This window comes from Panthera onca, chromosome X, assembly GCF_046562875.1.
Source record: "Panthera onca isolate mPanOnc1 chromosome X, mPanOnc1 haplotype 2, whole genome shotgun sequence".
Classification (NCBI taxonomy): Eukaryota; Metazoa; Chordata; class Mammalia; order Carnivora; family Felidae; genus Panthera; species Panthera onca.
In genome coordinates, this window is record NC_138357.1 from 109,836,239 (window position 1) to 109,856,790 (window position 20,552).

Genomic DNA, 20,552 nt, shown 5'->3' on the forward strand with positions numbered 1-20,552 from the left:
AGCAGGGGAGGGGCAGAGAGGGAAGGAGAGAGAATCCCAAGCAGGCTCTGTGCCACCAGCGCAGAGCCCGACATGGGGCTCCAACTCCCAAACCGTGAGATCATGACCTGAGCCGAAACCCAGAGTCAGATGCTTACCTGACTGAACTCCAGTCACCCCTATTTATGCAGTTTTTGATGCCAAATTATTTTGAGTATGTTATCAAAACCACATCTGACTTTGATATTAAAAGGGAACTTCTTGATATAGAACATTTTTTATATTATTAAAGCAGCAGCCATGGTTTATGGTTCTGTATTTGCTCTGTTTAGAGATCATATCTACTCATGTGTATAGCTGGAAAGATAGTGGTGTGTCAAATCATCCGCACGTTCCAAACTTTTGATTTCTTTTGTTACTACTTTTTAGAGGCTGGTCCTAATCACAGTAAGTCTTAAGTCTGTTGGGTGGCTGCTGAAGGAAAGAAATGTGTAAACTTTCTGATTATTTAGGCTGCCTTCTCTCTGCAGTGGTTTTCCAGAATTTCCAGTTGTGGTACATTATTCTTTTCTCTGTGTTCCTCCTGTCCTTTGTCGGTTAGTATGCTCATCACAAGTGGTATAATTATTTGTCCACTGTTTTAGATTGTGGAGGCAGCAACCACATCTTACCGTCTTTGAAGTCTGTTTTCATTGTTTCATTAAAGAGTTGCTTTGATGTTATCCTTCGTGTGGCTTGTAGGACCATTAAATGAGGTGGGGAAACTCGGAGAAAAACAGGGTTTTGGAGAAAGGAAGTTCATTATGAGGTAGCAATGAAACACTTGCTGAAGATGTTCTTGGGGAGTCCCACACATGCCTGAGGCTTAGTGAGGGGCTGGGATTGGGAATACAGATTTGGGCATCAGTAGCTGTAGGGTGGAAGTTAAATACTTAGATTTAAATGAAATTGCTCTAGAGCGAGAAGGAGAGAGGGTTAAGGTTTTACTCTGACTGACCAACCTTGAAATGGGCAGAGGAAGAGAAGGTCCAAAAGGAGAGGGAAGGAGTGCCCTACAAAGCATGTACAATGGAGCTACATTAGAATCCTGGCAACTGAAGGAAGACAGTATGAAGATGATGGAGGGGTCACCAGTTTCGGGGTGCATCCAGGATGCCAGATGTCCATTGGAGTTTCGTAACTGGGAGGCCACTGGTGGGCTTGGGAAGGACACTTTCAGGTACGTTGCGTAGTAAAGGGAGGAGGGAATGGAGTAGAGGAAGCAAGTAAGAGTCTATTTTTCTAACTTTGTATTGAAATCTTACATACAGAAAAGTGCACAGATCACAAGTGAATTTCTACAAATTGACCATACTAGCATACCTAGTACTCTAGAAGCCCTCATGGCCCTTCTGGTCACTCCCCATCTTGCTATGGGTATCCACTGTTCTTTTTTTGAAAATATTTATTTAAGTAGTCTCTATATCCAACATGGGGCTCGAACTCATGACCCTGAGATCGAGTCGCATGCCCTTCTGACTGGGCCAGCCAGGCACCCCAGTGGTATCCACTATTTTGCCTCCTAACCATAGACTGTTTTTAAAGTAAATTTGTCAATGAAGAAAGAGAAGGATGGGTGGTAGAATGAGAATTAGGGGTGGAGGGTATTGGTTGTGTGGTGTTTAAGATGGGAAACATTTTCTTCAATGTAAAGAAATTCCATAACTTCTCCAGTAGGTGGCCAGTCACTGTTTCTTTTTATGTTTAGGACAGTTTTCATTTAATTCTTTCAAATGTTTTTAAAGGTAAGTATATTTGAGTGTTTATACAAACTTAAGTTTAATAACTGTTCCCCAAACATCTGCTTGTGAAATACTGATTTCCTAAACTTGGCTGATTGTGGGAATAGATTCTTCAGCCCCCCAGAGGTTTACTGAATCAGACACTGGGTGGGGGGCAGGGCAGGGAGGGAATGTGTTGGAATCTATACTCCTAAAAAAAGACTCCCCAAGTGATTCTGAAGTCTCTTGTGTACACAGGCCTGCAAAGTGAGGCTTACATTTTATCAAAAAAGGAAACTGGTATATATTTTAAATGAAGAGCCTAATAAAATAATAGATCTGTAATTTGGGAAGAAGGGAAGATCACCCTTCTCAAAAATGGGAGAGACTATATACTGGATTCTCCATAAAGTTTAAAAAGAAAGTAAGTTGTCAGGGTGTGAGCCCTACCATTCATGAGCACGCTTGAGTAATTCTCAAAGTGGCTTATTTAGCTTGAGGTTTTTATTTGTCTTTAAAGCAGTTTTAGGGGCGTCTGGGTGGCTCGGTCGGTTAAGTGTCTGACTTCGGCTCAGGTCATGATCTCACAGTTTGTGGGTTCAAGTCCCGCGTCAGGCTCTGTGCTGACAGCTCAGAGCCTGGAGCCTACTTCAGGTTCTGTGTCTCCCTCTCTCTCTGCCCTTCCCCGCTCACACTCTGTCTCTCTCTGTTTCTCAAAAATAATAAATTTAAAAATGTTAAAAAATAATTTAAGGCAGTTTTACTGGGACGCAATCAGAAAGTGGTTCTGGAGCTACAGAGTCCAGGGTAGTCCACTTTTATTTGCAAAACAAGGACAGTTTAGCTTTTTGGGCACCCATTATGAGCTGAGTGTTTATGACCTCACCAGTTTCATATTTTGGTTGACTGTGTCCAAGAATCTCCTTTGCTGCTGTAGCTGAAGGATAAACTCAATCTTAGGCCTGAGGGGTTTTGTTTTTGTTTTGTAATTTATTTTTAAAATTGTGACCCTAGTCTTTTTGAGTAAACTCATTACCTTCCCGGAAACTCTGTAAGGCAAGGACCGTGACTGCTTAAGTGTTGTGGCATATTTAGCACTGTGCCTACATGGAGTAGGTATGCAATAAATACTTGTTTTTGAAATAAGATCGTCGTTGAGCTCCTCTAATCGTTAGAGCTCACGTACCCCTGCTTCCGCAACCAGATTTGTTTTGCTCTCCTCTGTTTTTGATGACCTTCAGTGGAAAGAGTAAGAAGCAGAAAGGCTGTAAGGCAATGGTGGCCCTACCCCATTTACAACACTTCTTTGTTAGGGCCCCATCCAACCAACTGCCAATCCTAGTGGTCAGTTTACATTGATGAGTAACCCTCTCTGGGCTATGGAAAACCAAATGTTGAAAGACAATGCAAATGTCTAAGTTGGAGAATATACCTTAATGAGGGAGAGTTTAAGGTCTCTTGCTGGGGAGGGGCACCTGGGTGGCTCAGTGTCCGACTCTTGACAGTCGGCAGTTTGTGGGTTTGAGTCCTCCATCGGGGCTTTGTGCTGACAGTGCGGAGCCTGCTTGGGATTCTCTCCCTACCCCCTCTCCCTTCCCCTACCTCATGTGCTCTCCCTCTCTCAAAATAAATAAATAAACTTTTAAAATAAATAAATAAATAAATAAATAAAATTTAAAAAGATATCTTGCTGGGGAATAGAATCAGAAAGAAGGTTTAGCCGCACGAGCCAGGGAACTCCAAACCCCCCTGAGGTTTGCAAAGCTAGGGGTCACTAGCTCACCCTTATCTGAGTCAAATTTTAGTTTTCTCTAAGACTGAGGGTCTCTTACAGCTGTATTCAGAACCTCAGACAAGCCAACACATTGCAGTCCTTACTTTGAGACCCCCATCTAACAGGATAGGTTGGATCTAAAGCAGTGAAGCTATTGCATCTAGTTAGTCTGTAGCTCTAGCTTAGTACTCATTGAAGAAGCAGCTCTAACAGAGTGGGCTTGACTTCAGTTTATCAAGCCAAAGTCATCTAATCTGAATTAGAGCATGTCTGATCTCTTGGAAGGGGCATATGTACCCATTTTCTGAGCTAAGCTGTCTGCCCTGGGTAGAGAGTGAACCTTGCAAACAAAATTCTCGAGGACTCTCACTTGGGACAGTGGTGCTTAGGCCAGGTGTAGGTACAGCCTAGAGGTTCCAGCTCCTCGTCAGAAAAGATCCACGGAGGATCTCACTTCTCAGGAGGTATTTTCAGTCTGGTTGTACCATAATGGGTCCAGACCCGTCATGGAGAGAGAATACGTTTGTGTTCCTGTCTCACACGAGGCAACCCAACAGTAGTGTCTGTGGGAGAAAAGGTGATAAAGTCAGAGCTTTAGTGATTATGACCCAGACCTTGGAAGTTGATTACACCTTTCTTCAAGACACCTAACTTCCAGATTAGTGTTCTTTTTCTCCCTTGGGGAACAGAAGATTCTTCTTTGACTCCTCTTTCGCTCTTATACTTTCCTGGAGTGATCTCTGCCCACTTAAACAGCCTTTCCCTTCTCAAATTCTTACATCAGATGGGTTGGCCTGAATACTCAATATGAGCTCTAACAAGTTATGACAGCCACCTGGCAGCCCCCCCTCCAGAATCCCCATATGTGATAACATCTGGTCTGGACAAGGCAAGATGGGGTAGTCTCTCACTAACAGGAGCATCAGGCTCGTCTGCCTGTGCACCTGTTATCGAGGCTCCTTAGGTGGGTTTGTGTCACAAAGGTCACTAGCACCTGGTTCCTTACCATGGTCAGATATCCTTAGGAATCGCCCTTGGCCCGCAGTTCCCACTCATTTTGGCACAAACGTGGTGCGGTTTGGGTGCACGTGGGTTTTTTGAGATATAGTTTACATATAGTGAGATGCACAGATGTTAAGTTGTACGGATCTTACAGTAATTTGAGTTTTAACAAATGTATATATACCTTTTGTGACCCAAACCCCAGTCAAGGTATGGATCATTTCTGTCATCCTGGAATGTTCCTTTGTACCCCTTCTCAGTAAGTCCATCCCCTCCCCATGCTTCACCTCCCAGGCAAGACTATTCTGATATCTATCACTGTGTATTATATCTGAGGCCTTGGCTTAAAAAAAATGTTTTTTTAATGTTTATTTATTTTTGAGAGAGTGTGAGTGGGGGAGGGGCAGAGAGAGGGAGACACAGAAATCCGAAGCAGGCTCCAGGCTCTGAGCTGAGAGCACAGAGCCCGACGGAGGCTTGAACCCACAAATGGTGAGATCATGACCTGAGCCGAAGTCAGACGCTTAACTGACTGAGCCACCCAGGTGCCCCCGAGGCCCTGGATTTTTAACATACGGATTTTCTTGAAGTCTGGTTGGTGAGAGATGTCAGAAAATAATATTTGTTCCAGCAAATCAGTGCTTCTCAATGTGGTGGTGGGGGCTGTGAGGTGGGATGCCCCCCAGGTGTCTCTCGCAATGTCTGGAGACCGTTTTGAGTCATGACTGGGAGGGGTGCTATTGGCATCCAGTAGGTAAAGGCCAGGGATGTTGAGAAGCCCATAGTGCACAGGACAGCCCTCACATCAAAGAATGATCTAGCCCCCAGTGTTAATAATGCTGAAATTGAGAAACCCTGAAGTAAATTATGTGCTCTCTGCTAAGAGAATTGTGGCCCTAGGGAGTGTTAATCTGTAGATCTCCCAAGTCTCCTGGGGTGAGGTTTGTTTTTTCTTTGTTTTATTTGTTGAGACCCTGGGGGAAACTGAAAGAGCAGCTGCTGGAGGGGCCTTGCTTGGTTGCTCCACCCTTGTGTCCACAGTGCTTGCTGTGGGATGGGTGGGAGTGAAGGTGGTTATGGAGGGGGCGGAAGACTGATGGGAGAAGAGGAAGAAAGCAACTTGAGCAATAAAGAGCCAGTCTTTGCTTAATATTAAAACTAGAAAAGTGGATGAGAGAGAAAAATAAATAAAGTCAGAGTAATCAAGAGTCCAATAAAATGTTAAAAAGTAAACACCATGAGATTGAAAAGATGAAAGGGAGTGATAATAATCACTGAGAACGTAAAGGTGGAGACCCGAATTAAAACAACAGAAGGCCAAGGGGTGAAAAATGAAATATGTGAGAGGTAGATAGGATTAAGGACTGAAAGCTGGAATTTAGAATTAAAAAGGTCAACGTGAGGCATTACATCAAACAAAGATGAAGGTAGAGGACAGTATGAACCCCAAATGCTTGGAGGCCCCAGTGCTGGATGGGCAGTGGGAAAGGGCGAGGCACCAGCTCTTGCCGATAGGAAGGGAATCAAAGTCCGGGGTGGGGCTGGCTGGCTCAGTGGAAAGTCCCCAGTTCAAAGTAGCATTGTCAGACCCAGGGGGCAGAGAGCACTGAGTTGGCACCTCCAGATATCAGCAGCCTAACAGTCACTCTGCTGGGGTGCCAGGAGCAACCACACTGACTTTTACCCTGGAAGCAAAAGAAATTTGTGGCAATATTGCCTTGAAATTAAGCCCTTTCAAGGTGAATACTTAACTACTTCAGGGTATGTTAACTATTTTTAAACCAGTTAAAGTCACAACCATTCTTTTTTTATTTTTTTTTTTTAAATTTCATTTTGGAGAGAGTGAGAGTGCGAGCAGGGGAGGGGGCAGAGGGGGAGAGAGAGAGACAGAGAATGAATCTCAAGCAGGCTCCACACTCAGCACGGACACAGGGCTTGATCCCACCACCCTGGGATCATGACCTCAGCTGAAATCAAGAGTAGGGTGCTCGACCAACTGAGCCACTCAGTCGCCCCATAGTCACTCTTTTCAATAGCGCTTAGCTCTTTATTTGCTTCTGAAATGTGAGAATTTCCCTTTTTGTGTATAACTCCAGGCATACATTTCAACAGGTATTTTTGTTACTTTTTTAGCATCGTATGTTTTGTGAATATTATGGAATAGCCTAGTCTTTCACATTGCAGGCACTGCAAATCTCAGTAATATGATTTCCATGTGGCTAAATCATGCCTATGTAGTGAGAACAAGTCAATCACTCTTTTTTTTCCCACCTCTCTTCCATCTTTTCATGCAGGCAGTAAACAGTTACTGAGCATTTCTTATGTCCTAGGCACAGTCACGGGCACTAGGGAGACAGAGTAAGACACAGCACCACAGTGAAAGGGCTTCTAATCTAGTAGGGAGAACTTGGTAGACATAAATAAATGGATAAATAAGGGGAAAAGAAAGAAAAAAAGCTATGTATCTCCCTGCTGTTAGGCAGTTGTGCAGAAAGACAAAGCAAATATAAGACATTCCAGGTAGAGCAACCAGCGTGTTTAAACCCAGGAAGCTGGGCAACAGCATGGGAGAAATCTAGGGAGTTTGTAGCTGCGGGAGAAGGCAGAGTGGCAGAGAGATGAAGTGACAGAAGGTCGTTAGGATCGGATCATAATGGGCCTGGTTTGGCCCCATAGAAGTCCTAGATAATAAATAACAAAGGATCTCAAATAAGAGTAGAAGATAATCAGTTTGTAGTTTACAAAGATCATCCTTGTGTATTGTAGTGGTTTGAGTCATCAGAGGGCTAGGTGAGTAGTTAGAATGCAGCTAAAACCATCCAAGAAAAAAAATGAGGGCCCAAGGGAAGATTGTACCGGAGGGGATAAAGTGGAGAGAGTGAATTGAGATCATTTAATAGTCAGAATGAACAGGACTTAATGACCAATTGGATGGGCTGGTGGTAGTGAAGATGACCTCATAGTTTCCAATCGGGTGGTCGGGTTAGGTGGTGACACCATGCCTGAGAGGAAGTAGGGGAAGAAGGGGGCAAGTCTGGGGTAAAGATGCTAGATAGTCAAGTGCTGTGTAAATGTAGGGGTTTATTACTGGGGGAAAAAAGCCTTCTGACTTCATTCCACAGCAGACACCCGTCAGGCCAAGTGTGGAGTTGGAGACACAGACACGATCCTGACGAGTCCATTTTGGACCTGCTTGTGAAAAAGTAGAAATGTCCGGGAATAATCGGATAAACTGGGTGGGAGCTCAGGAAGGAGCTCTGGGCTGGGACTGCAAATCTGGGAGTCACTGGCTTCACGTTGAAGCCCCGGGTGTGAGTGACCCAGTGAGGGAGAGCAAGGTGCAAAAAGATACTGAGTTGGGGAACTGAGATCAGGGGAGAATCTGAATGGGAATGGAAAGGGAAAGCTTGTCAAAGTTTACTTATTAGAATTACAGAAATAATATTTGCTGTGCTCAATGAATCACTAGGTAAGATCATTAGAAACCTCTTCCATTGTTCGGACGCCTGGGTGTCTCGCTCAGTTGAGTGTCCAACTCTTGATGTCAGTTCAGGCCATGACCCTAGGGTCATGGGATGGAGCCCCACGTCCAGCTGTATGCAGAGCATGGAACCTGCTTGGGATTCTGTCTCTCTCCCTCTGCCCCTCTCCCCCAGCTCACTCTCTTTCTCTCTCTCTCTCTCTCTCTCTGTCTGCCTCTCAAATAAAGAAATCTAGAAACCTCTTCCATTGTTGTTGGTGGAGGGTACATGTATGTGAGAGAAATAGAGAGAGAGACTATTCTATAATTTTAAATTCATTCCATAGCATTTCTCTGTTATTTTTTTTATGTTTTATGTTTCTTTCTTTTTTTTTTTTTTTTTTGAGAGGTGGGGAGGGGCAGAGAGGGAGGGGGACACAGAATCCAAAGCAGGCTCCAGGCTCCAAGCTGTCAGCACAGAGCCCGATGTGGGGCTTGAACCCACAAACCGTGAGCCATGACCTGAGCCACAGTCGGACACTTAATTGGCTAAGCTACCCAGGTGCCCCTCTCTGTTATTTTTTAAAGTGCACACGTGTGTGTGTGTGTGTGTGTCTTTTATTTTACTTGACAGGCTAAGTAGAAAAACTTAGGAACTACTGTCTTGGAAATTAAGGTAAAGGTGAGCTAAAATTTGAAGTCCATGAGTGCGCATTTTTAGTTTCTGACTTCCATCAAACTTCAGGAATACGTCTATTTCTCATAAAGCACAATAAGCCTTCTGGGGGCAGAAGTTGCTGAGTTTACAAAAATGCTCATGTTATGCACATTCAGTTTGTTGCATTGATAGAAGGCTTAAGACTGCTTCTGTGTTTCAGGTAATTCAGAGGTCTGTGGGGCCAGCCAGCCTGAGTCTGCTCACCTTCAAAGTCTATGCATCACCTAAAAAGGATTCACCTCACAAAACTTCCGTGAAGGTTAATGAGGTAACATGCCATTCGTGTTGTGATATATTTTGAACATCTGCTTTAGTTACCATAGGAAGTATGCAAATGGTCTGTCAGGAGATATGACAGTTCAGAGGACATGTAAAAGGAGGAAATATATTTCCTTACAGCTTTTCTTCATGGGAAGCTACTAAAGTATAGCTTTTTCAAAAAATAAACTTTAATTAACGGTACTTAGCTAAGGGCATAATTAAAGAATATTGCCTAATTTTTTTTTTTTTTGTGGGGAATCTGCTATGTCCCAGTAGATTGTAAGCACAACTCGGCTCTAAGTGATCTGCCTCATCCTAGACTGCTTTACAAGCCAAGAAAACATTTGCATTTTTCCCTTTCTAACAAATTAAAGACCTGGGTTCATTCTTCTTCGTGGCCAGATTAGTGGCTCATAAATAAATGCTTAATAAATATTGGATAAATAAAACAAGAAATCTTCTCTCCATTGTTTATATTCTTTTTTGTCTTTACTTCCCACTGATTATTTTGGGTATTTGGTTTCTGTTGACTTAGTGTATAGTCACATAAAGATATACCTCTAATCATGGGCCAGGTTACTTGAACGGTATTTACCTAAAGCTAATTAGTTTATCTTTTGCCCTTTACACTCTTCTTCTCAGACCTTGGGACATTGGCAACATTGGCATTTTTTGAGGGTGAAGAAGGCAACCATTGTGTGGGGCAACCCCATTGGGTGGGGAAGAAACTTACTGTCCTGCTTAGATTAGCACCAGACTGATCACTTGAACTCAATTTTTAAGCGCCCCCCCCCCCCACGTTAGAGTAATAGAACTGTTTTTCCAAACTGAACCTAAGGTGAAATCCCAAATGCCAGTATGTAAAATGGATGAAGGGGGTTGCTTTGTCTGCCACCGCTAGAATGGGAGGAAGGTAGGGATACCTCATAGTCCTGTCTTCTTGGCCTTGTCCTTACTCATAAGTGCGAAGATCCTCTGAAGGAAGTTTCAGGGCGCATGTAACCCTTAGAGCCACTGCAGTCTGAATTATTAGAAACATGATGTTTACCAGGGCACCTGGGTGGCTCATTTGGTTAAGTGCCTGACTCTTAATTTCAGCTCAGGTCATGATCTCAAGGTTTGTGGGTTCAAGCCCCACGTTGGGTTCTGTGCTGACAGTGAAGAGCCTGCTTGAGATTCTCTGTCTCTCCTTCTCTGCTTCTACCCCGCTTGTGCTCATTCTCTCTCTCTCTCTCTCTCTCTCTCTCTCTCTCTCTCAAAATAAATAAATAAACTTAAGAAAAATGTTTTTAAAAAGAAAAAAGGGAATATGATGGTTACCGATTTGCCAACTGATTACATTCTCTCATGGCTGTATGTACCTTTTTGTTTCTATTTGTTTTGTTTTTTAATATATGCAGCTTTCACTCTACTCCGTTCCTGAGAGTCCATCTAAATATGTGGATGAGCCAAGGACCCAACTTGAAGAAAGCATCTCACATATCCGACATTATTGCGAGCCATACACAAGTTGGTGTCAGGTACAGCTGTTCTGAAAGTGGAGTGATGCTTTATTGTTTAGAGTCAGTAGTGAAATCTCTAGATTGTCTGCGTGTTTTCAGAAAAAGGCACAATAGAGGACTCTAACTTAGGATGCCTCACTGACAGCGTTCACCAGTGCCATCTCTGAGGGGGACAGAGAGCCCTAGCTTCCTGGTGGCAGCTGTTGCCATAGCTGCAGAGAGGATTTCCCTCCTACCGGGCAGGGTGTAGGACCTTGGCTAGAGAGTGGGCTGGCAACTATCTTCTTGGTCGCAGCTATGAAAACATCATTGTCTCCCAGAGGGAGATTTGGGGCTGGAACTCGAGTAGAAGGAAAAGGATATAGTGTAAACATTTATATCAGAATTAGAAAGTTTTTCTCCCCCTCGAGATTCTACAAGTGAGTACCATTTTAACAGGAATGGTTACACAACATCTTGAATGCTATAATCAGAGGGTAGATAACTAAAAATGTGTGGGATTACATATTTGAGTACTGAACTGTTTGCCCCAGCCACCGAAGAGCTACATATGCAGATTGGCTTCCGTCACTGCTCAGGTTTTAGATCAGGCCCTTGTTATTATGTTCGTGGAAGCACTTTTGCAGTTTTTAACATCTGAGATGGAAGTTTACACTCTACAGAACACTTTTGTGGGCTTTGATACTTAAAGTATTTGTCATACGTGATCTGGATTTCAAAAATTGATAATAGATTAGTAGAAAGTGTGTTAGATGTGTGTGACATGGTCTAGGTTTACTTTGCTTGAGATTTACAAACTGAAGTTTCATCTAGAACGTGTTTTAAAATTTTTAATTCCACTGTCTGTGCCAGTGCTGAATTCTTTTCACCAATTTAGAAGAAAATAGTAAGCATAGACTCTATCACCAATATAAATTAAGCCAGTATACTTAAGTATCATAACCATATTATTGAGTTATGAATATCTGAAGACTTTTACATAACATGTTGTAAAAAGCTTAGACTTTATTCTCTTGTTCTAGAAGATTTTTAAACCATCTGGTTAAGATAAGGTCAGCAAATTTGTGCAAATATTTTTGTATCATGTAGACATGACTACTCTTTTTTTAAAGCTTTTTTTTTAATGTTTATTTTTGACAGAGAGAGAGAGACAGACAGACAGACAGACAGAACATGAACAGGGGAGAGGCAGAGAGAGAGGGAGACACAGAATCAGAAGCAGGCTCCAGGCTCTGAGCTGTCAGCACAGAGCCCGATGCGGGGCTCGAACTCACACTGTGAGATCATGACCTGAGCCGAGGTTCGACGCTCAACCGACTGAGCCACCCAGGCGCCCCACATGACTACTCTTATTTCATGCTCTTTTTTTTTTTTTTTTGGTTATAAAAGTACTTTGTCTCTTAACCTTTCAACTTAAGATTGCCTTTTGTTTTTTACTTTTTCACCTGTGCATGATGCTCAGTGCAGCAAAATACCTCTCTAGATGATAGAATAGTTATCAACATGTTTGTTTGCATGACTTCTATATAAAAAGACTGTTTTGTGATTACAGTAGCTTTATTTTTATACAGAATGAAGCCTTATTCAATAAATATATTTCTAATTCCTGGCTCCTTTTTCAGCCCAACAATTTCTAGTCCCTTTATTTAAGAACGAATTTAATTTTCCTTAATGGTGAAAAGATTATGTGAACAAAAGAAATAGGTCATCACTCTGGATATTTATCTATAGCTGTTCTTTCTTTTTATGGGCATAAAATACCAATAATTGATTTTAATGAAGCAGTATTCAACTTTTTCATGTTCTTTATGTCCTCCTCTGAATTCAGTATTTATTGTTTTTTGTTAATTTTCCTACTAATCTGTAAGTATATTTTATTTATTTTTCTTCAAATTTTTATTTAAATTCCAACTAGTTAGGGGCGCCTGGGTGGCTCAGTCGGTTGAGCGTCCGACTTCAGCCCAGGTCATGATCTCGCGGTCCGTGGGTTCAAGCCCCGTATCGGGCTCTGTGCTGACAGCTCGGAGCCCGGAGCCTGTTTCAGATTCTGTGTCTCCCTCTCTCTCTGACCCTCCCCTGTTCATGCTCTGTCTCTCTCTGTCTCAAAAATAAATAAACATTAAAATAAATAAATAAATAAATAAATAAATAAATAAATTCCAGCTAGTTAACATACAGTGCAATATTGGTTTCAGGAGTAGAATTCAGTAGTTCATCACTTACTGTTTAAGGGCATTTAATAGTATTAGGTTAACTTGTTCTGACTTGGACCAAATTAAATAAAGCAAATCCTTTTCCAGGTGGCAGCTGGTTCTGATACCTTCTGATACCCCTGTGTCTCTTTTCCTGTCTTTATTGTAGACTTCTTAAAGGTGGGGTACCTTCTAGCTAGTCCCTTGTTTTCTTTAGGATATATGATGTTCATGTACAAAGCCATGTTGTTGTTGTTGTTGTTGTTGTTGTTGTCATTGTTATTAAGAGAATGTTAATACTTCATTTACTCCAGGATTGGGGTGTCTCTCAAAACATGGATACAGACTCCCTTGTCCTTTTCAAACTGGTCATTCCTGCTCCAGATGGGCAGTTTTCACATACAGACTCTAAAATCATAGTGTATCAGGAAATGGACTTAATATGAAAGACAAATTTAATCTCACAGGAAAAAATTGCCACTTTGATTATCAAGGGGATTGATTTTTGCCTGTCTCTCAGAATGTAATAGAAGAATAAAAAGGCTGGGTTTGTTGAAATCACTCTACGTGAAATCTCCTTCCTGTGGTAATAATAAACTGTTCTCCTGAACAATTTGTGGTGAAGGGGAAATTACAAAAGAAAAAAAGAACATAAAAATACCCAGATGGACACTATATCCCTTTGTTCAAAAAGTGTTATTGGGGCAGCAGGGTGGCTCAGTCAGATAAGTGTCTGACTCTTGATTTCAGCTCAGGTCATGATCTTGCAGTTTGTAGGTTCAAGCCCCACATCAGGCTCTATGTTGACAGTGCAGAGTCTGCTTGGGATTCTCTTTCTCACCCTCTTTCTCTGTTCCTCCCCTACTTGTGCTCGCTCTCTCTCTTTCTCTCTCAAAATAAATAAATAACCTTTTTTTTTTTAAAAAAAGAAAGCTTCTCTTTAAAAAAAAAGTGTTATTAACATGAGAATTTATTCAGTAAAGACGATTATATTTGTTGCTTCTCTGTAATCAGCATATCCTTCTCACTCATTTTCTTTTCACCTCTTTAGGAAATGTACTCACAAACTAAACCCAAGATGCAGAGCTTGGTTCAGTGGGGGTTAGGTAAGTTGATTTTTAATTAGGCATAATCAGTTTCTTCATTAACATTGGACTTTTTAACTGGGATCCCATGGATGGGCTCCAAGAGATCTGGAATTCCTTAAAGTTGTATGCAGAATATTAGAGCTATGTGGATTTTTCTGGAAAGAAGATCTATTGTTTTCATCAGATTTCAGAGAACTAGTGTCCCGTAAACATTTGGGAAGTCTCTTCAGGATCTCTTCAAGGATCGTTGGGCTAACAAGTTCAGATACACTGGATTTTACTTTTTCTTTACATCTGTTTCCAAGTGCAATGCCCTAACTCACACTAACCCATACTGACTCATCAGTAGGTTTTCAGAATCAGGTTAGCTCCTGTGTATGGCTGTTAATACATGTTACAGAACTTTAGAGGCAAGAAGGAACTAGACTGGTGTGCCTAGGGAAGGCCTTATTGCATAAGTAGTGTTCTTATATTTTTTCATTGGGTTTTTATTGTCCTTGATTGTTTTTCACATCAGCTTATGCCGTACACTTATAAACTAGGTTCATAGTCTATATTCTGACTAGTGTCCATCAGAAACCAGTGAATTAATAGACATTGATCTTATTTCATTCTCCTTACTGGGCATCTCAGCAAAGAAAAACTCATGTTTTTGCAAGTGTTTGTTTCTATGACTGAATAAAACAAGCACGAATATGGTTTATTTCCTTGAGAGGATCATTGTAGAGTGTTGATGTGCTGATATGTGATTACTAACATCCATGAATAATATCATGTATGAGTGACATCTTAATTTTATTAATTTTATAAACACTTACTTAGTTTTTATTACATGCCAGGAACTAGTCTAAGTGCTTTAAAATATTAATTAATGTATAATCCTCATAACCCTAACAGTTGTGTGCTTTTCTTATCTTCATTTTTAATCTGAAGAAACTAAAGAACTCCTGTGATTGAGGAGATCTTTCCATTGTTACCTGTCACTTCCCAGTGACTCATAGCAGTAGGCATTATTGGCAGCGTAAGTCTTGTTTTCCTTCTCTTGGACTGGTTACTACAAAAGCTCTTCAGAAGAAACATTCCATTATGAGTTGTGTTGTCGTCTGCCAAGGCGATCTGTCCATTTCCCGGCAGTCGCAGCCAAGACATGTTACCAGAAGCTGGGCTGTGGCTTCACTGCAGTCTCTTAGCTTATCTCCTTTTCCGTTTCTTTGTGATTTACCCACTTCACCTCAGCTCACCAAGGCCATCTGGGTGCCCTTCTATCAACTGCTCCGTGTGCACATCTCAAATTGAAAACTCCGTGCTGGTAGGCAAAAAAAAAAAAAAAAAAAGGGAGGGGGAGTAGAACATTGCTTCAGATGACCCAGACAAAAAGATGGAAAGTGAAAACTAGGTTAAAGGCAAAATAAATAAAAGGCCAGACAGGAATCCATGCAAATAGCACAAGCCGTAGAGTAGTATTTAAAATGATCACTGCATTTCCCAGATAACCTAGGAAATGGAAAACTGGCATGTATCTGCTCTTTTTCGGGGGAGAAAATTACCAAGTGTTCTGGTTAGTTCAGTTCCGTGTACATTTACTAAGTCACCATCACAGCAGGCATTGAAGATCACAGCCAATTAAGACAGTGGTCACAGCCACTGAGGCACATATCATCAATTACTCACCACTGGCACAAATACAGAGACCGTCACAGAGCACTGTTGAAGGGGCAGAGGAAGGAGACTAGTTTGGTGGAGATTGGAGGGATGGGAAGAGTCAGGGAAGAATTTCTGAGATGAATCTTGGAATAGAGTTAGCCACACCAAGATGTGCGGGTGGAACTTGGGTAGCATTCCGCACAGAGGGCACAGCATGATCAAGGCTTGGAGGAGTGACTCAGTGTTCCATGTCCCGGAAACTGGAAGCAGATAGGGAATGCTCTAGATGGGGTTGAGAGAGAGACGTGAAGGCTTTTTAAGTTACAGCCTCTCTGAAACCCATTTGCTAATTCATTCAGTATCCATCAACACGTAGCAGTGCTTTTAGTAAATATCTGTGGGATGAACATCCACTATTAGCACTGAGGGAATATAACATAGAAGTCTAAGCGATCCACCATTCAGGAGCATACGTTCTCCTTGAGGAGACATAAAACACACCCCTGAATAATTAAACACAAGGTGCCGTAGGATTACGTACCAAATGATGATGGTACAGAGAAAAACTATGATGGGATATCAGAGGAGAGAGAGAGGCGTGGTCTGATAAGTATAATAGGAAAGGCTTTTCTGAGGAGGTTAGGAATACAGATGGCCCTTATTTGGTGAGACTGGCTCAGTGGACAGGAGAAGAAGCATCATTTCAAATGAAGCCATAAGGCATGTTGAGGCCTGACACACAGGCTCACATATTGCATTTATTTGTGTTTGTTTCTTCTATCACCATTGACTATTTCCCACGTATACTTGCACTACAAGTGTCCTTCATTGTCCAAATGTATTCTATACTTGAGTTCAGATAATGAATTCACATAGCAAAGGACACATTAGTCCCTGAGAGTCTCATGTGTTTGGTTCCTGACTTTTAGAGAACTTGAAGCAAAGCTTCAAGATAGCGACAGATCTGTCCAAGTCTATTCTGTTTCTGTGTTTGGACAACAAGGAATCCCTGTATTGGTATTTCTTCCCTTGTGAATAGTTGATTCAAATCTGTTACATCCAGGGATATGAAGGTAATTGGACATTTCTTTATTGTCAGTAGGTCATCAGACCAGAAGTGTTTGAAAATTGAATACTTGCCATGTGAATAGTAAATCACATTTATATATCGCATAAAAAGAATGTGTTGGGAAAAAAAAGCATATTAAAATAAAGCAAAGAACACATTATCTGAGAAGCATTTGATACTATGTATACTAGTTATATGTAAGATTTTTTTGTTTTGTAATGGGCAATTTATGGAACTGTTTCCTGGTCTGATTCTATTGTAGACAGCTATGAATATCTCCAAAATGCACCTCCTGGATTTTTTCCAAGACTTGGTGTTATTGGTTTTGCTGGCATTCTTGGACTTCTTTTGGCTAGAGGTAGGTGCAATTTTGTGTGTGTGTTTTTTAAACAGCTCATAAGGGATAGATAAGAGGTATTTGGTTCTTTCTTTTCATTTGCCAGTTGTCAGAATAATGAGTTGGTTCCTGAAATATATATATATATATATATATATATATATATATATGTAAATTTAAAATTCAGTTGGTTCCTGAATATATAATATAATATAATATAATATAATATAATATAATATAATATATATGTATAATTGATATGGTTATTTTCTCCACTATATTTGATTTTAAGCATATATGGAAATTATAAAAATATGAAATGGAAGAAATTATATACTCTTGGTTAAAAAAAGAATATCATTATCCTTTATAGGCACATTTTCTTTTTCTTTTTATTTTTTTTAATGTTTAATTTCGAGAGAGAGAGAGAGAGAGAGAATGTGAGCAGGAGAGGGGCAGAGAGAGAGGGAGACACAGAATCGGAAGCAGGCTCCAGGTTCTGAGCTGTCAGCACAGAGCCCAACCTGGGGCTGGAACCCACGAACTGTGAGATTATGACCTGAGCCGAAGTCAGCTGCTCAACTGACTGAGCCGCCCAGGCGCCCCTATAGGCACATTTTCTTGATCAGATTACTGTCTTTCTTTGCTACACAAAGAGTGAATTTTTGTTAACCGAAGTCTGTCACACCTGAGTAACTGTTTCTGTTTATTTCACTATTGGGTATGGGTATTAATCACAGTATAAATAGAACAGTGATTTTGTTAATTTCTTGATGTATCATAGTTTTGGTTATCAGTGATGCTATTAAAACTTTTAAAACTTTAAAAACATTTAAAAGCTAACGAATGTCAACTGAAATATATTACTACACCATACTGCTGGATTGCAAAACATTTATAGGAAATAAAGGATGATAAGGTACTTCACTATAATGAGATGAATGTGTTACAAACTACTGAAGTTTCACTGACTATAAAATTCAGACTTTACAGAATTTCCAAAATAGAGAGTTTATGAACCCTATGATCAGACCCTCATAAAAGATTAACTACAGTGACTGCTTTGGTACCCATTCCTCCTATTTTAAAAAGCTTTTCTGGGGGTGTCTGGGTGGCTCAGTCGGTTAAGTGTCCAAATCTTGATCTCAGCTCAGGTCTTGATCTCACGGTCCTGAGTTCAAGCCCCATGCTGGGTCTGCGCTGGGCATGAAGCTCACTTAAAGAAAAAAGAACCATTTAAAAAGTTTTTCTGTACATGCCTTGACTGTCATTTTAGAATCTAGAGACAACCTGTGGAATGAAGTCCTGTTGTAGTTTCCATGCCTTCCTCCCATCTTGTGCAGAATATGTAAGAACTAAAGTTAGAGTTCATTTTTACTAATCGACTTGAAAAAGAGTTGAACCAATTTTTTTCCCCCAAACTTCTTTCCCCTCCTTTTTGTAAAGCTGTCCAAAAAAGCATTCCTGTCTTATTTAGACAGTGTTTGGAAATTATGAAGATCCCAAGGCCAGGGTTCTGGAATCTTGGCTACTGTTAGGGAGTCAGGAATGTGGAATCAAGTGAGATTAGCCCCCCGCCCCCCACATGGTTAGAGCATGGCCCTAAATAAAGCCTCCTCCGCCGGGCGTGTTGCTGTGCTCCCTAGCGTTTATCCCCCTGCACATCCACTGGGATGACCATCCCGAGGAGAACTGCGGACTACGCTCTCCTGGGCACAACAGCAGCATAAGGACACCCACTGCTGCGGGTTCTATTCCTTTGTTTTTGCTTGCTGGTTTGTTTGTTCTTCTCTCCTTTTCCTTCTCCTGGGAGGGCTCAGTAGGTTTAACATAATGTGACACCCTAATTCGTTTTCAGAAAAGTACATGTGCACGTACACATTCCCACACATGTACTCGACAATGGGCCTTTTCCTCAGGGTGCTGGGGTAGAAGGGCCTGACGTGAGCAGTATCAGGTGGTGACTCAGTAAGATGAGCGGGATGGTAGGTATGTTTAGTGGATGGTTGGTGGTTTGGGGCCCCTCGGGTAGATGGTCCCCTATTCTGGCAGCAGCAGGGTGGGCCCAGAAGAGCCCTCCTGGTGGGATTTCTTTTCTTTTCTTTTCTTTTTTTGTCTTTTTAAAAATTTTATTTTTTAATAAAAATTATATACATTCAAGGTGTACAACATGACACATTGATAGATTTACATGGTGAAATGATTACTCCATTCAGGCTAATTAATATATCTTCTGTCATAATTACCTTTTCTTGAGATGAAAGCACCTGTAATCTCTGTTAGTTAATTTCCAAGGTTCAATATTATTAACTATAGTCATTATGCCGTACATTACTCTTTAGACTTATTCTTTCTACGTAACTGCAACTTTGTACCCTGTGACCAACATCTCCCCATTTCCTCCACCTTTCTGCTCCTAGTAACCGCCCTTCTGCTGTCTGCTTCGATGCATTTGACTTAAAAAAATTTTTTTTTAATGTTTTATGTATTTTTGAGAGTGAGGGTGTGAACCAGGGAGGGACAAGGAGAGAGGGGAACGTATGATCTGAAGCAGGCTTTTTGCTGACAGCGGCAAGCCCCATGTGGGGCTCGAGCTCACAAACTGTGAGATCATGACCTGAGCGGATGTCGGACGCTCAACCAACTGAGCCACCCAGGCGCCCCTGCATTTGACATTTTAAGATTCCATATATCAGTGAGATCATGCAGTTTTTGTTCTTTCTCTTTTTGGTTTATTTTACATAGTATAATGTCATCCAGGTTCATCCATGTTGTTGCAAATGACAGGGTCTCTTTTTTTTAAAGCTGAATAATATTCCATTCATATGGTTACCACAGTTTCTTTACCCACTCCTCCATTGACATATTGTTTCCACATCTTGGCTGTTGTGACTAATGCTGCAGTGAACATGGGAGCCCAGATACCTCTTTGGGCTCCCGATTTCATTTCCTTCAGGTGTATACCCAGAAGAGGGACTGCTGGGTCATATCATAGGGTTTCTTGAGCATAACTGCTAAGATAGTCCGCCTCAGCTGATGAGGATGGCCATGGCTGGTGGCGACAAGAGGCACCTCTCTCGGAAGAGAGGTGAGTGGTTGATCGTTCAGAGGAAGTGGACTTGGCCTGGTCACTCACGGGTGGCAGGCAGTCATTGCCCACTGTCATTGCCTTCTGTGGCTCCTCCCTGCACCCTCAGCTTTGGCAGACATTGCTTTTCCCCTGGCAGTGCTGATAGTTACAGCCCACACCACTGGCCTCCTGGGAGCTCTGGGCACGGAGACGAGGGCGGAGGCAGGGGATCGTGCTTCCTTCATGAACTTCTGGGGCCCTCAGCTCATTGTGGGTTCCCATCAGGAGCTAGAGGTTCAAGAGCTGCCGCGTGCCAGTTTTCCCTAGATGACCGAAAAATGGCTGGATGTCAGGTTTGCTGCCCTTCACCTGGTCCCCATTTGTGTGAGCTGCTCGGGAACTTAAAGCTTCGAGCTTACAGGTGGGACACCGGGGATATAACAGCATTTTCTCTTCTAGAGTTATTATGTCCTTTCAATCCAAGAAGAGTCTATATTAATAACATTTGTCTCCTGTGACCCTAGTTCCATCTTTGGAGACATGTCTTTTTAAAGTTTCAAACCAATAGGGGCGCCTGGGTGGCTTAGTTGGTTGGGCAACCAACTTCAGCTCAGGTTACGATCTGGCAGTTTGTGAGTTCGAGCCCCGCGTTGGGGGCTCTGTGCTGACAGCTCAGAGCCTGGAGCCTGCTTTGGA

At 41.8% G+C, this 20,552-nt stretch overlaps 1 protein-coding gene across 1 annotated transcript in view; it reads left to right on the top strand.

The window, feature by feature from the left end:
• The window catches only part of APOO (apolipoprotein O), a 62,664-nt gene that overhangs the window by 18,989 nt on the left and 23,123 nt on the right, over positions 1-20,552 (top strand). The window contains exons 2-5 of the mRNA XM_081793601.1: positions 8,854-8,961; positions 10,355-10,474; positions 13,700-13,754; positions 16,712-16,807. Coding sequence (XP_081649727.1) covers positions 8,854-8,961; positions 10,355-10,474; positions 13,700-13,754; positions 16,712-16,807 — 379 coding nt within the window. The remainder of the gene's footprint in view (positions 1-8,853; positions 8,962-10,354; positions 10,475-13,699; positions 13,755-16,711; positions 16,808-20,552) is intronic.